This window comes from Amphiprion ocellaris, chromosome 9, assembly GCF_022539595.1.
Source record: "Amphiprion ocellaris isolate individual 3 ecotype Okinawa chromosome 9, ASM2253959v1, whole genome shotgun sequence".
Taxonomy (NCBI): domain Eukaryota; kingdom Metazoa; phylum Chordata; class Actinopteri; family Pomacentridae; genus Amphiprion; species Amphiprion ocellaris.
The window spans coordinates 5,894,292-5,910,911 of NC_072774.1; the positions used below are offsets into that span (position 1 = coordinate 5,894,292).

Genomic DNA, 16,620 nt, shown 5'->3' on the forward strand with positions numbered 1-16,620 from the left:
TTAATCTTCTTGTTATTTATAGTGCCCAGAGGAGGCGGTTACTCAGACTTTTGTCCATTCTGTGTTAGCAAACAAAGAGCATTGTGGGAGTTCAGCTTGTAAAGTGCAGCTATAAGAAACGTGCTGTGAGGCTAAATGGCTAAAGCCTGTTTTTGGAGAGCAGAAGTGCGCTAATTCAACATTTTGAGGCAAGGGCTAACGATTTGTGACATATACCGCAGTTTGGATGTACAATGTCTACTGTGCCCCATTTCATTGTTGTTTAATCGATTGTTGATTGATAAGCCTGCCATCTTATCGGTTAATGATTTGCCTCTCTGTTAGCCAACACACCGACTAACATTACCTACAAGTTCTAATAATGTTTGAAAGAAAACATTTTAATCTGATGTTGAAAGACCGTTCTCAATCTATTTGTCATTTGAAATATAATGTTCCCATGAGGTTAGCGGTTAACACAGAACATTTTAACTTTTGAAAGATGTCAGATTATGCTACATGATAACAAAAGAAGAACAATCTCAAACCAGTATTTAAAAAATGTTTTCAACATGTAATCCAGGGCAGCAGAGCACACTGATGATTGGAAAAATGATGAATTTTGGCACCATGATCGGTTGATTTCTACTGAATGCTCCTGTTTCTTTTAATATGTGTTGATTATTGGTCACTAGTTTTGGTGCAGCTGCTGTAAAACATGAAGCGCTCACCATATTTTGTACTGTTTGTTGTGTTTCTGCAGGTGATCTTCCTCACCACTCTCTTCTACCTGCTCAGCTCCAGCGGTGAATACTACAAACCGGTTAAATGGGTCATCAGCCTGACGCCTCTCTCCCAGCCCGGACCCTCCTCCAACATCATCGGCCAGTCTGTGGAAGAAGCCATCAGGTAGTGAGATGCACCGACGCTGCAGCATCTAAAGATACACCTGAAGGAGCTCGTGTCTGACCTTGAGTTTGTTTTGCAGAGGAGTGTTCGACGCCTCTCTGAAAATGGCCGGTTTCTACGGCCTCTACACTTGGCTCACTCACACCGTATTTGGCATCAACGTCGTCTTCATTCCTTCTGGTGAGTGTTAGCGGCAGATTGCGCCGTCGGTGCACCCGCCAGGCCTCGGTACGCTCGGTGTTTCCTCACCCTTTGAATCCCTCCTTTCCTGACCTCCAGCTCTGGCCGCCATCCTGGGAGCGGTGCCGTTCCTGGGGACGTACTGGGCCGCCGTGCCGGCCGTGTGCGACCTGTGGTTGGCTCAGGGCGAAGGCGTGAAAGCCCTGCTGCTGCTCATCTGCCACCTGCTGCCCACGTATTTTGTAGATACGGCCATCTACTCTGACATATCAGGGTACGTGCATCTGAGCAGCTTGTTGTTTGAGCAGATTGCAAACAAACTGCCTGCAACTGTTGACATAATACACACAGTGTAAGAGGAAACTATGCTGTTTTAACCCGCTCCATCAGGGGTGTCAAAATCATTTTAGCGCAGGGGCCACATTCGGACAAGTAAAATCACAGCATAATAACCTAGAAATAACTATAACTCCAAATATTTCCCTCCCTGGATGAAGTTCTGCTCAGAGTTTGCAATTTAAATTGTAAGAGGCGTCTCCCTTTGAATCATTTGTTTTCTCTGAGCGACACAGACTTGAAGCTGAAGGAATATGTAATATCTGCAAAACCAGTTGAGTTTTATGTTACCAATACCATTGAATGATGCCGTGTAGTTACAAAAGTGCAACCTGTATGTGTTGTGTTGCTACAGAAACCTACATCTATCCAGCTGGTCATGCAGAGAGGAACGTTAGTAGAAATGGTCTAACAGTGACTCTCAGTTCAGCTGCTCATTTCTAACATGACAGCTGCACATTGGAGCTCTGAAACATGAAACTTCCAACATTCAAACGTGATACTCAACAAGTGCACTTAGGAGTGACACTGTCCCATAATGAAGGATACACGGAAATGACTCTAAAGCCAAATTAAAGTAAAATTAATGTTAGTAATGAAATATTCTCTGTCATAAATACCAATAAGGTAATAAGTTTTCTAATCTGTGCAGCAGTAAGCATTTTAAAACAGACTGGGAAGCAAATGAGAACCAAACATGAAAACATATTTGAAGCATTTTCTTCAATGTACAACAACAACATGCTCTGCTGTACACTTAACTCAAGTTTTTTAGATGATCTTATGCTTTAACCCATTCCATCTTTCCTAACATTATTAACTGTTTCAAAAGCGTACTTTAAGATACAGTGAAAATATGTGGATTATTTTAAAACCTATAATAAAATACAGTCTTTTCTGTTGTTTAACATATTATTACCTATTCATCTTATTGTGATGACCCTCTGGAGGGTCCAGACATAAAATCCAGTGATTTTTAAATGTACAAATTTACTGGGCAAAATACAAAAACTACTTTAACTGATCCAATATTTATTTTTTTAAACAAAATCTGTAAACTTATAGCCTCAAGGTTTTATCTAACTTATTGTGAGTTAAGGCTGATATTTCATTTTAAAGCCTTTATAGTGATGCTGATATAATGCATCCCTAATAAAGAACTATTTGTTGCCTTTTTACTTTTTAATTTAAGCATTCAACTGGAAACCACAATTAAAGTCTTTGAGAATGAGTGTTTAGGAATTACAACAATAGCTACCAAAACGTTTTGCATGGAAGTAAAATTCAGCCTCTTTAGATTTCTTTCTCTACTATTCCACTATGTTTTAACTATTTCTCCTCCAGCGGTGGACACCCGTACCTGACCGGCCTGGCGGTGGCGGGCGGAGCTTATTATTTGGGTCTGGAGGGGGCGATCATCGGTCCCATCCTGCTCTGCATCCTGGTGGTGGCGGCCAACATCTACAGCGCCATGCTGATGAGTCCCAGCTCTGCTTTGCCGACGCCGGTCCAGCCCACCTGGCCTCTTCACCCCATGAGGTAAACACTACACCTGGAACACAAGCAGACATCAGTCCTCCGTACACAGATTAACGCGTTAACTGGATTAAATTGTTGGAAGTTTTCCGTGATCCCGGATTTCTCAGTTCATGTTCTAGTTGTTGGATAAATTGTCACAGCAACATATCGGTCATTCAGTGTCCATGAACTAAACCGTCAAGGATTTACTTGAAAATAATTCTGTAAGAACTTCCATTAGGTTAACAAGATCTTGCAAAAATCCTAAAGGTCTACTCCAAATATGTTCTTTGATTCTGGATTTTTGAGGTTTGGCCATCTGCGCTAAATTACAGGGATTCCTCGACTTACGTCGGAGTTCTGACAAAGAAAGCAGAATATTGTAACGGACTGATATTGTTGTTGAGGTTTCAATTTTTATTGTTCAGTTGGAGATTTACCTAATGTCAGTGAACATGCCATGTTTAGTTAGCTCACTTCTGATTGGTTGAGAGTCAGCAGTAATGTGTGTGTCGAGCAAGAGAGAGCTAGGAACAGCGGCTAATTCTGTAGCTAAGTTACAAGGTTTTTGTAGTTATTCTGGCGTTGGCTACGGCCCACAGCATCCTGTGTGAAGGTTCAATAAACCACCGGAGACCAGGATAAAGTCTCACTCATTATTCACAGAGGGACGCTACAATATATTGCACTGTTTTTGCAACTTGACCGCTGTGTTTCTCCCTGTAATGAGCGTTTTATTCTATCGAATTTAACTTTTATGGAGATGGCTTTCCTTTTCTTTGGTCACTGCCATCAGAAGAGTCTGACTTAAATTTGGAAGCCATAATGAAGGGCAAAAAATGAACGAATGTAGCACAATCCAAGGTGGCGAACAACCGACGAATGTAAACAAAGCCCTCTTTTAGCACCACGTGACGACATATCGTCCGCTCCACTCGTCAACTAGCTCCACGTAACCAGTTCTGACGAAACGCCGTAGGTCGAGGACGTCGTAAACCGAGGACCCCCTGTATATAATTTCTGTGATTTCTATTAAGCCTCATTGATCACTTATTTTTTAATGAAAGAGGTTAGAATTCGTACTGAAACTCTGACAGTAATCTGCAACTAAATGGTTTCTTGTTTTTTCTGTTCCTGCCAAATTATCTTTAGTGCAAATCATCTTGCTAAACTCATCTCAGCCCCCTTTAACAGAAGCTTTACTGGGATGAAAATTTGTGTCCTCCCTTTAGTCATGCCTCTAATTGTAGAGTTATTGATCCTGCAATTATCTCAAATAATTGAATCCATCTGTTCCAATCAAACTGTCACATGGGTTTGAGGAATCAAACAAACCTTATTAGTGAAAGCAGGATTATTTCATTACAAAAGAACCTGGAAACAACATTTTCTTCTTCAAAGTTCCACAAACTTTGCTTTTTTTCCCCCACACTACTCCGCACATACAGTACCGTTCAAAAGTTTGGGGTCACCCAGACAATTTCATGTTTTCCTTTAAAAATTCACACTTGTATTCATGTGCTAACGTAATTGCACAAGGGTTTTCTAATGATCAGTTAGCCTTTCAACACCATTAGCTAACACAATGTAGCATTAGAACACAGGAGTGATGGTTGCTGGAAATGTTCCTCTGTACCCCTATGGAGATATTCCATTAAAAATCAGCCGTTTCCAGCTACAATAGTCATTTACCACATTAACAATGTCTAGACTGTATTTCTGATTAATGTTATCTTTATTTAAAAAACTGCTTTTCTTTCAAAAATAAGGACATTTCTAAATGACCCCAAACTTTTGAACAGTAGTGTATACTCTAGAAAGATGTTTCACCATGCTCAATGTACCTTCCAATAACTTCCTGATAACTTTGCTTCTCTGTATACTATCTTTTAGCCATGCCGCATTTATTTTATTTTGCTCTCAATCTCCCTTATTTGTTTTCAAACTTGCCTCTTCTTCTGCAGTTCAGCCGAAAAGTTCTTGATTTGTTATTGTTTACCACAGCTGGTTAATGCAAATAGTTTATTTTTTAGACACGTAGAGTAAAATAATTTAATGAAATATCACAGTTTTAAGCTTAGATTATGTTAAATTTCCAGAAAAAACCATAAGTCACACGATTAGTTCAAGAACCTTTGGAAAGCTAAGTAGTTTCTGGCTGATAAATGGTGTCTTTAAGGTGTTTCCTCTTCAGGATAACACACCTTTAAAATCCACATACATCAAATCCTTTAAGGAAAAAAAAGACATAACATACCAACGTTGCATTTTTCTCGTCTTTGTTCCCAGGACCTTCGCGGAGTCGACACCGTCCGTCACGAAGAAGCCGACTGAGTGACAGCGAGTGGGACGTCATCTGGGTTCCCATTGGCTGATTCCTCAGGAGAAGCACTCCCCTCCCGGCTCCGTCGCCTCGCCAAGAAGAGATGGTGGTGTAGCGGCTGCTCACTCGTGATGCTGAGCAACACGGCAGCAGCTCCTTTAATCCAGCGCTCTAAAAGAAAAATAAGCAAAGTAACCTCAACGACATCGGATTGGGTTTATGATCGTGTTCGGCAAAGACGCCAATCACGCGGTCTCTCTGAACTCGGTGCCTGAATTAATTTTGTACTATTGAGAGATGCCTAAAATTACTGTGTGGTTTGTGGTGAATTGTGAGAAGATATATTTTATCTACGAAGCCCCTGATCTTTGCCCTGCGTTCCCCAGGCTACGCTGCGTGGTTGTGCAGTGTTTAAACTCCCTACCTCTCCCCTCATGGAGGCTCCAGGAGAGTCTGCAGTGAAGGTTGGTTTGTTTCGAGATGAACTGAACACAGAAGTCTTTGTGTCCTGCTCAAGAGAAGCAGGTTTTTTTTTTCTTCTAAGTGTAACTTAATTTATCGTTTGATGTCAGCTGCGAGTTTGCAACACTAGCTTTAATAAAGGCTCTGGAGGGCTGCGCTACGAAGCAAGATTTGGAGTAAATTCATGGTTTCTGTAAGACTGATGGAGGTTTTGACAGCAGATAGGAGGTAGACATAGCACAGGACTTCTGGAGATCTGAGCGTTTCCCGCTGTGTTTGCGCCCCGTCAATAGAAAGCCTTAAACAAATCATTAAAAGCTACTTTTCTGGAATGTGCAGTACAAGCCGTTTCAAATTTTGGCCTACTAATTTAGAGTAGATGACGAAATTTATATGATAATCCTTGCGGAAAGCATGAATTGCCCTTTAGCTAGCTAACTTAAGGTTTAAGTCTGACTTTTTAAGGCTACGAAGCAGGTTTTCTCAAGATAGACTTTCTGGATGTAGACTTCAGGTATAAGCCTGCAGTTTTCACTGTATATTTTACATTTGATTTCTGATAACTGATATAAAAATCTGAGCTGGGAGTTTTAAGAGATTTTCAGTGGAGAGAATGCTAGTCTTCCTTGCTTTATTTTTATAAATAGTTACACATTTTAAAGCCATTTTATTTTTCTATAGGCCTCTGTATAGTGAGATCATCCTAAGACAGAGACTGAAAAAAGCACTAAAGGCTTGTTGACTTTATAAAATTTGCAGCGAGCGTTATTAACGGTTTAAAATTTGTTCTTTACTTGCTCCAGAAAGTGTTTAACACCACCAAGATAGCAGCTGAAAGAATGAAGCAGTTTTCCTTCCTGTTGTGTTGCCCTTAGCTTGTAATGTAGTTTTAGGATTAATGTTTGTTCTTGTCCATGTTTTTGATGTAAATGCGCTCATAGCTGGATTCATAAACACTGGTGGACTGAATGAGTTTTTAGTTCAGCCTGACTGATGTTTGGTTTAGTGAAACCCGATAACATACAGAAGTCCTGGATTTGTTGAACTTGCTTCGTAGCACAGGCCTCTGTTTCCCTGGACCAGGTTGTTTAATGGTTTTGAGTTTGTTTTTTCCTAATGGACACAGGTTTAGACCGGTGACGTGTTGCATTCATTTGTTCTGAGCCCGACACCATTACTGAGGAATCTGTTGGTACTTTTAATAATTTATTTGATGCTTAAGGTTGTCTTTATAAAAAAAAAAAACACTGCATGAAAACAAGCTTTTTATCCTCCTCACACTTAGCTGATCTGCCAGTACTGAAGCACGTTTACACTCAGAGCACTGTTCCCTCTAAGGTGCGCGCATGCGCAATTGCGCACTGCTGACACGGTCTCCGCGCACAGAAAATCTGCGCTGCTCACACACACAAAAAAAAAAATCCAACCTAAATTGTAAATGAAATAAACACGTAACAATTCATTCTGTGCTATTTATCAATGTGAGTCAGTGAGTGACCGGTGACTGGCTGCTGCAGCCAATGATGCGATTCACATACGTATTTACCATAGACTGTATATAATGGTATTTACGCAGCTAATCAACGTCTGACGTCCTTATGTGCAGCCATCGTTGTTCTCATAGATATGAATGAGTAGATAGGACACGCCCCTTTGAGCTGCGTGCTACAGCGAGGCTAAGCTAGTGGGGGAAAAGTTTCAGTGCATTCCATTGATGTAGACGGCGTGAAAACGGAAACAACAAGTATGCCGGCTCACTGTGCTGCATACAGTTACACACTACGTCGTACGATTGAGACAAGGAAACTTGGAATGACTTTTCATAGGTAAGAATAGTTTTTGGCTCTGTTTTCATTATGAAATCTTGTTGAGAGCTTCCAGTCTATGAGAGCTAACTAGTTAGCCACTAGCAAAACACTAAGGCGAGCTAGCAGCTTGACAAGCTAATACCAAACGATTAATAGTAGCTGTAGTATAGTTGTACAAGCAGTAGTAGTAATACTAAAAGTACAAGCAGCAGTAGTAGTATAAAAAGCTGTTAGAGTCGTAGAAGTAGTATCAGCATTTGTAATAGTATTACAAGTTGTAGTAGCAGTGCCAGTATCAGCAGCAGTAGTGAGTGCAATACCACTACTACTAGTAGTAGTCACATTGCTATTACTATTACTACCACCAATACTACCAATAGTAGTTATAAAGCCTAACTCATGTATATCCAGATTACCATCTATGTTCTTCCTCCAAACCCATTTTATGATTGGGATTACAGGCAGTTCTTTAGGATTGCTCTCAAATAATTGAAATGTTACTAAACAAGGTTATACTTATCAAATTAAATAGCTCTGGTCTCCAGTATATTGGCGGATTCGGTTATTTGTACTTAATTTATTGGCATGATTTCTTTTTAATATGTTGTGTACAGACTTAATTACTTCTCTGTCTACTTTTCTTACTCCATGTAGGTTTCCCAGAGACTGTGGGTTGAGGAGGAATTGGAAGTTTGTCGGCTTAGACCTGGTGTCATTCCATCAGTGTTAAAGTTCCCGGCTCATCTTGGAAGAGTACGTGCCAGAAAGACCACAACCAAGCAGCCTTGAGATCTTAGGCAGCGTCTCCCTCAGGTGGGTGTCAACGGTGTTCACAGTCAGGTCTGTGGTAATCCTGTCAAAAAACAAACCAGAAAAAAATCTAGATTATAAATCAACATGTAACCAAAGCACTCTGTGTATAACGCCATAGTATAGGATGTAGTTCAGAAAATGTCAAAGTATAGTATACTTTACTCAAGAATAACATAGTATGGCCTGTAGTTCATAGTACAGCATGTTGGCAAGAAAAAAATAAAACATAGATTATTATGTGGTTCAAAAAGCGCAAAATGATAGGATGTTGCCTAAAATTGTCAGGTATGATATGTGGTTCAAAAAATGTCAATATATTGTCAAAATAGTGTGTTATTCAAGAAAACATCAGAGTATAATATGTCATCTAAAAATACCATAGAATAATATTTCATTGCACAAGTAAAAGTATAGTAAGTTTTAAAACTGTTCAAATTCTTATAATATGTTGCTAAAAAACAACAAAAAAACTTAAAAAAAAAAAAAAGGTCAGTAATATGTCAATTAAAAAAGCCTATAGTATAGCGTGTCGCCCAACAAACATCATAGTATAGCATGTCGCTCTAAAAACATCACAGTTTAGCCTTTAGTCCACAGCTGTCAGTAGGTGAGGAGCAACACAAAAACAGTCCAAACGCTGGTTTCCAGAGGGTTAGACGAGAATTTATTTGAAAGAGTAAGTTTACAACAACACAACATGTGAGGGGGTTAAAAGCAAATGGGTGTTAGTAAAATAAAAATAAATCAACAGAACTAAAAGTGAACTTCATGTTGACATTGATGGGCATTCCAACCAGGAACAAAGTAAAAGATAATCAATACGAAAAAAAACTCTTCCTGTTCACCTCTTAAAACCAAAAACACACCGCAGTAGCATCCTAAACTAAAACTACCAATGGGTTTCCTGTTTTCCTTTCTGAACAATTCAAAGGTCCCTCTCTATCTCCCCACACATCCACCAACCACTGGAACACATCTCCAAAGTTCTGCCGGGCCAGCTCAGCTTCCCCTCAGAAGAAGTTCCGCCAGATGAAGGAGCCTTTTGAGAGGCAGCTGGCATCGTGATTGGACTGTACTTTGGTCTGTTCCAATCCAGCTTCAGCTCCAGAGACGGCAGGCGGGACGAGTCAACGGAGGCCGGATGGACGAAGGCATGCAGCTGAGTACAATCCAGAAAACAACAGAGGAGGAGTGCAGCAGCCCAGAGCCAGAACAACCAGAGTAGTATGGTATGTCTCTTAGAAAACATCATAGTATAGCCTTTGGGATGAAAAAAACGGCATAATGTACAACGTATATTGTACAAATAACAAGTCAAAGGAAAGAGACATACATTGTAGAATTATAGTAATTGTGGGCTGACTGATTTACTGATTATCAGTATTTTATTTTTTACTGATTTACGGTAATAAATACATTTAAAAATGGTGCTACTTTGGCTCTGAACCTTTATCTACCTGTGGTCGCTCTGTCTTCTGGAGTGATTTGATTGGTTATACGTCACGGATAAAACTCCTTTAACTTAACATCTGTAAACAAAAAAACGTATCAACAAAGTTTTCTGTTAGAGTTTGTGTTCTTCTAAGTTTAACTCAAGATTTTAAATACTTTCATTTACTGCAAATGAATATCTACTCCAAATGTCTCACTAATAATCATTATCAGCCTTAAAAACCCACAAAACACCCCTCTATACTCGTCCACACTTAGTACAGTCCGGTTCCCCCTTCTATAAATCTGCTTGGAATCTTCCACTTCCTGTTTGTCAAAGTGGCCTTCCACCTGGACAGGTTTTGTTGGAGCTCATGCAACAAACATTTTGGGTAACTGCACTTTAATATGGATGGATGACACTGAATTAGAGTCTGTTTTAATGAGACTGAGTTAAGATGTGTAGCTCTGTCATTAAATAGGAAATTATTTCTCAGAATTCACAGAGAAAAGTCTGAAATGTTTGCTAGGTTAGCATCCCACATGTTCTTTGGCTCAGCTAAAGCTAACTCTCTCCAACTTCTGGATCTCTTGAGTTGCTTGTTGTTAAAATATCTTGCTAGAGGTGCTGAAGCTCAGCAAGTCTGAGATGTTTGTTCAAAATAAGCTCATTCTCAAGTCTTATCTGAACTGTCCTCTTTTGTTTGAACTTTCCCTAAACTTAGGAGTTAATGACAGAGCAGCACATTCAGACTCAGTCTCATTTATGTAGAGATTCAACTTCAGTGTCATTCATTGATGTTAAAGTGCAGTTTTTCAAATGTTTGTTGCACATTCTCCCGACCAAACCAGTCCAGGTGGAAGACGATGTGAAGAGAAAGCTCCAGAGGATGAATATCACACATTTACGTTGGAAATAAATGACCTTTAATTCGACATTGTCATCCAAAAGTTGGATTTCCCTTTAATGATGTTCAAATCTTTGTTGAGGTTTTGTTGATGTTGGTTTCTAAGTGTTTTTTGACACTCGGCCCCAAAGATTAAAACATTCTACGGCTCACAAGCTGCAACAATTCACACATTGTCAACTATCTTTCTGACTAAACTAAGATAAAAAGTGAAAAACTGCCTGATTCCTGCATCATGAATGTAAATCTTTTTGGTTTTTATGACAGTAAACTGAATATATTTGGGCTTGACATTTTATAAACCAAAACAAGAAATGAATTAGTGGAGAAAACAATCAACAGATTAATGGACAAAGAAAATGTGTTTTCCAACATATATGGCTGAATTACTCCAACATTACAAGATACATACAGTTTGAATTCAATTTTATTTATATAACGCCAATTACAGGTCAAATTGTCTCAAGACACTTTATTTTTATATTTTTTGTATTTTTTTTTAAAATATGACAAAGTAAGAAATTTAAACCTCTTAACTAATCCAATTTATTATTTGGTTTTTAAGAGACTAATGGACAATTAAAATAACTTTCTCCACTAAAACTAATAAACATGAGGTCAAATAGAAGGAAGCATTTTAAATACTGCAGTCCCATGATGACAAGAATAAAGTTTGTCAACAAAAAGTAAATCTGCTGGTGGATTCCATTAAAGTCCTAATAAATGATAATAAAGTGTGATACTAAAGGTTTGTGGTGCTAAAAATCTCAAAGATATCAAGTTGAACATCTGGATGGAGGTTGATAAAAGTTGACCTCCCTTCATTTCTCTGGAGCGACTCCATGGATTTCATGGATGGTGGTTAAAGACCTGCTCTTCTAGTGGTCTTCCTTCTAGTCGCTGTAAAAAGTCAGTCCATCCTGGCCGACTTCAACACCTCTTCATGACAACTTGTTCTGCCTCCGACCTGGTGGAATCTCCAGAAACTCGGGAAAACCTGTGGAGACTCGAAAAACTCGTCGGGCGGGGGAAGGTGTGGTGGGTGGTGGTGGGAGGTGGGGGAGTAGAGGGGGGAGGCCGCCACCCACCTCCCCGCCTACTCTCCGCCCTGACTCCACCCAGACTCCGCCTTGGCTCCACCCATGTGGTCACTTGGAAACTACGATGCCAAAGGGACGACGAATTTATTTCTTTTCATCTGATCTGTAGCTCAGTGAGTTAAGGATATGACTATGGAGCTGCAGGTCGCTGGTTCAAGACCAGACACTTCTTAAATTTTCTCAACATCCTGACAAAGACAAAGAAAGAAAAGGCCGGTGGCGGGTCTCGAACCTGCGACCTACCGCTTGGTAGTCCTTCTTCTTATCCCCCTGAGCTATTCGCTCAGATGCCAATTCTTCTTTTTTTTGCGCATTTATCATCTATTTTTTGTCATTTTCGAGTTTTTTTTTAACTCGAGTCTCGACTCGACCGTTTTTCTCAGGAGGTTGGACTTCAGCCTTTGTGCTGGAGGGTGGAACCCTCAGTTCCAAGACTTTCCAAAGCCTCCACACCTCCCGAGTCCTCAGGACCTGAGCTTTCACACAGTCTGAGGGCTGAAATTTTCTAAGTCCCACAGTAGTTCTCTGTTAGATTGAACTTTCAGACAGTCCAAGGACTGATATCTTCTAAGTTCCTGAGTAGTTCTCTGTTAGTTTGAACCTTTAGACAGTCTGAGGACTGAAATCTTAAAGTTTCTCAGTACTTCTCTGTTAGTTTGAACCTTTAGACAGTCTGAGGGCTGAAGTTTTAAAAGTTTCTCAGTACTTCTCTGTTAGTTTGAACTTTCTGGTTAACAGAAGCCTTAAAACTTGTGACCATGAGTCTTGATTTCACATTTAGATCATCCATCTGAGTTCTTCTCAGACCTTCACCTGTGGGTTTTTTAGAAATCCTGAACAAACTTTGATTCTCTTCACTGAACAGTAAAGTTTGTGGAGATCAGAAGGTAACATTAGTTTGATCAATGCCTTCAACCTCTAGTAGACTTTATCTGGAAAGCAGTTTTCTGAAAAGAGTTCTTAGTAAATCTGTCCACAATCAAACCAAGAACATATAAAGAGGAAATGTTTGAAGAAACAACTTGATGTTTTCATTTCAGACTAGAAAACGCTTTAAGAACTTTCTCTTTTTGCTCTTTTTGATCGTTTTATTGTCTCTTCTGTTTAATTTGATCTTCTAAAGTCTAACTGGTGTCTTTTCAAATGTTTTGTCTTTAGTTTGATTCTTCTTAAATGTTTAGTTTTGCTCTTTTCTCACCTTTTATTCTGTTCTAATGTCTGATCTGATTTCGAAATGTTTTGTCTTTTTAATGTTTAATTGTTGTTTTTTCAAATGTTTTATTGGCTTGTTTGAAAAATTTCCTTTTCTTTCCGTGTTTAATTTTTTGATTAAATCTTTGTTTTTCTTTTTAAATGTTTTACCACCTTTTAATGTTTAATTTTCTTTTTTAATGCTTCATTTTATTTTCTGTTTAATTCCTATTTAAAGTTTTATTGTCTTTAAGATTTAATTTTCTAATTAAACATTTAATTTTTTAATTAAATGTTTTGACTTTTAAAGGTTTAATAATCAAATGTTTTGTATTTTTCTAAATGTCTAATATTCTTGTTCAATTGTATTTTTAAATGTTTAATTATCTAAAATATTTCATCTTTAATGTTTAATATTTTTGTTTAAAAATTTTTGGTTAATTTCATAATTACATGTTTGTATCTTCTGTTTAATTATCTAATTAAATATTTTTTCTAATATAAAATTTAATTTTGATTTAATTGCTTATAAAAAAGCAATTAAATCAAAGGAAAAAAACATTTAATATAATAACACTTTTAAAAAGAAAATTGAACATTAAATACAATTAAATTTAATTGTATTTAATGTTTAATTTTCTTTTTAAAAGTGTTATTATATTAAATGTTTTTTCCTTTGATTTAATTGTTTTTTTTACTGTAGTTTATTTCTTTAATCTTTTTTTTCTGTCAAGATTTTAACCCCAACCTTAAAAATGAAACAAACCCTTAAATCACAATGAAAATACTTCTGTTGTCACAATCATGAGTTAGTCAATTATTCAGTTTATCAATTCAACTTTATTTGTTTAGCACCTTTTACACAGATGACAAAACTAAACAAGCAAAGAGAAAAAAACTATGATTAAAACTCAAAAACATTTAAAAAAAAAAAAGATTTAACATGGTAATAAAATATATTGTGTCCAGGGGATGGAGGGAGTTTATTGAAGTCTTCTTGGGCTCACATGGGAAATCATTTAAAATATAAACTTGATATTCAGTCTAAGGAAACTGCAGAGCGACAGAAGAACCAACAATATCTCCTGTTTTCTCCTTTAATGAGTCGACTCTTCTTGTGCTTTCAGACCAAAGAACTACAGACTCTTCACAACCTGCTCAAACTCTTGGTACAGGACCTCACCACATGGGTCAAGAAGGTTTCCATCTCATTTCTACTCTGAAGCTCACCTTCTCCTGCTCAAACTGCTGACAAATGTTTCTGCTGCTCTAAAGTCTGGTCTCCAGAACTTCCTAAAAACTCTCAAAGTCTCTTCTGCTGCAGGTTGCTTTGTAGAACTGTTCCAGAAAACCTCACTAAACCACATGGAGGGGCCTCAAGATAGTCGTCCAAATGAAACCGTACAAAAACCAAACTAGCACAACCCAAACGCTAAAGTCTCCTGCAGCCTACCAGAGAACCTCTGAGAACAGAGAATCAGGACAGGAACTCTTACCTTCTGGACAACCAACGTTGGTTCTCAAACAAGAATACAGAATGTGTCTGACCAGAAACCTCTGAAGACTCACTACAGCCAAGATAAAGACACAACTCAGCTGCAGCAAATCCACTAATCACTGCACACATCAGCACCATGTGCTAACTGTGGCTAAAGAACCACATTTACCAAGACAACTATTCAGTACAAAGCCCTAAAACACACCAAGAAACACATTAAACCCTATTTTACTGCTGGAAGCTGCAAGCCAACGCCTAAAGAACAAACTAAAGCAATGGAACCAAACCCGGTTCAGTGGTGAACAGAAACAGATGAAATGTTTGGCTGCAGCCACATAAAGCAGGAAGACACTGATCTGCTCAGGTGTTCCTGATAATACCAAGCAGCCACCTGGACAGCCAATAGGAACACAGCTTACTGGGAGTCCAGAGGGCTGGCTTAGTGAAGGAAATTTAGTTTAAAGTTGAAGCAGAAAGTTAACAAAGAAAGTTGAAAACCACCTTCTGATACCTGAAATCTCTGAGTTTTCACACAAAGAACACCTGAATATGTCAAACTGGTTCCATAGTAGAACCATCATTGTAAAAACGTCATAGTATGGTGTGTTGCTCAAAAAACATTAGGACCCGGCTGTCAGGGGACAAACATGTAAGAAACATGAGAACAGAGAGAACCCAACCAGTAGGTCACAGCTTTTTAGTTTTTAATAAACATTTAAAAGCCTATATGTAATCAATAAATGGCCTTTGCCTATCTTAAGAAAAACTCACTCAGAATTCTGATATGTTAACAGTACTAAATAAATCAATAAATACATGCATACACACATAAATAAGTTAATACATTATCTGTGTTAAGATTTAGATTTTAAAAAAGTTGTTTATGTTTTTGCAGAATCCAGTATTGCTCACTGGTTGGTCATTACATTTTGTTAGTTTGATTTCACTGTTTAAAATGATGCCACCTCTTTTCAGACAGAACCTGTGATAATAAAACAATACAAAATGTTTAGTTCCGTGTTAATAAAGCACTTAAAGCTTTAAGTATGGCTAAATGCTTTTTTCATAATTAAATATATCACTCCTTGGGTGGTAGTGGCCCCAAGTTCGGTAAAGTTGGAAAGATAGTCACAGATTTGGACTTCCAGCATCAATAACTCGTTAGATATAGGTTGTCAAAACATAAACGGTGCCTCTTTCCCATTGTTGCAAGGCAGACAATGTGCTACAAGCCCAGTTTTATCAAAAGTAGCTGTCTTTCAAGCTACAGGAATAACATTGGTGTCTGTGGAGTGAACAGGGTCCGTCTGCAATTTGCAAAACCGCTGCAACAGTAAAGAGAGACAAATATTCAGTAACTTCACTCATACATTGTAGTGTCGCTAAAGTCACTGCAGTTACTTGAGTGACATACTATGACGTTTTTTGAGCGACATACTATATGACTTTTCGAGCGACATACTATAATATGACATTTTTTGAGCGACATAATGACTTTTTTTGAGCGACAAACTATACTGACGTTTTTTTTACTGACATACTATACTATGACTTTTTTTTACTGGCACTATACTATGACTTTTCTTTACTGACATACTATAGTATGACAGTTTTTTAGGCGACTCACTATACTATGACGTTTTTCGAGCGACATACCATGCTATGACTTTTTTTGAGCCACATATGACGTGCCATATGATGAAATAATGTAAAGGAGGGCGTGAAAAACACTCCAGAAAGGTTTTCTGTGCAAAAAAAATCATCATGAATTTTGGCGCCAAAAAAACGCCTTACTATACTATGTCGAAAAAAAATGCGATTTTTCGAACATGTTGTAAAAACGTGCCATATGATGAAATAATGTAAAGGAGGGCGTGAAAAACACTCCAGAAAGGTTTTCTGTGCAAAAAAAATCATCATGAATTTTGGCGCCAAAAAAACGCCTTACTATACTATGTCGAAAAAAAATGAGATTTTTCGAACATGTGGTAAAAACGTGCCATATGATGAAATAATGTAAAGGAGGGCGTGAAAAACACTCCAGAAAGGTTTTCTGTGCAAAAAAAAATCATCATGAATTTTGGCGCCAAAAAAACGCCTTACTATACTATGTCGAAAAAAAATGCGATTTTTCGAACATGTGGTAAAAACGTGCCGTATGATG

The 16,620-nt window shown here is 38.2% G+C and overlaps 1 protein-coding gene across 4 annotated transcripts in view; it reads left to right on the plus strand.

The window, feature by feature from the left end:
- The window catches only part of tmem245 (transmembrane protein 245), a 34,282-nt gene extending 18,782 nt beyond the window's left edge, over window positions 1-15,500 (plus strand). For 2 of the 4 annotated variants that reach the window (XM_023284346.3, XM_023284354.3), the window contains 5 exons: window positions 743-888; window positions 968-1,068; window positions 1,168-1,342; window positions 2,749-2,943; window positions 5,212-7,169. In XM_023284346.3, coding sequence (XP_023140114.2) covers window positions 743-888; window positions 968-1,068; window positions 1,168-1,342; window positions 2,749-2,943; window positions 5,212-5,260 — 666 coding nt within the window. In that variant the 3' untranslated portion in view covers window positions 5,261-7,169. Of the gene's footprint in view, window positions 1-742; window positions 889-967; window positions 1,069-1,167; window positions 1,343-2,748; window positions 2,944-5,211; window positions 7,170-8,169; window positions 8,329-9,259; window positions 9,759-14,085 lie in introns of those variants that run through there. The other 2 variants (XR_004848512.2, XR_008602792.1) reach the window with 2 other exon arrangements.
- The last annotated feature ends 1,120 nt before the right edge of the window (window positions 15,501-16,620 follow it).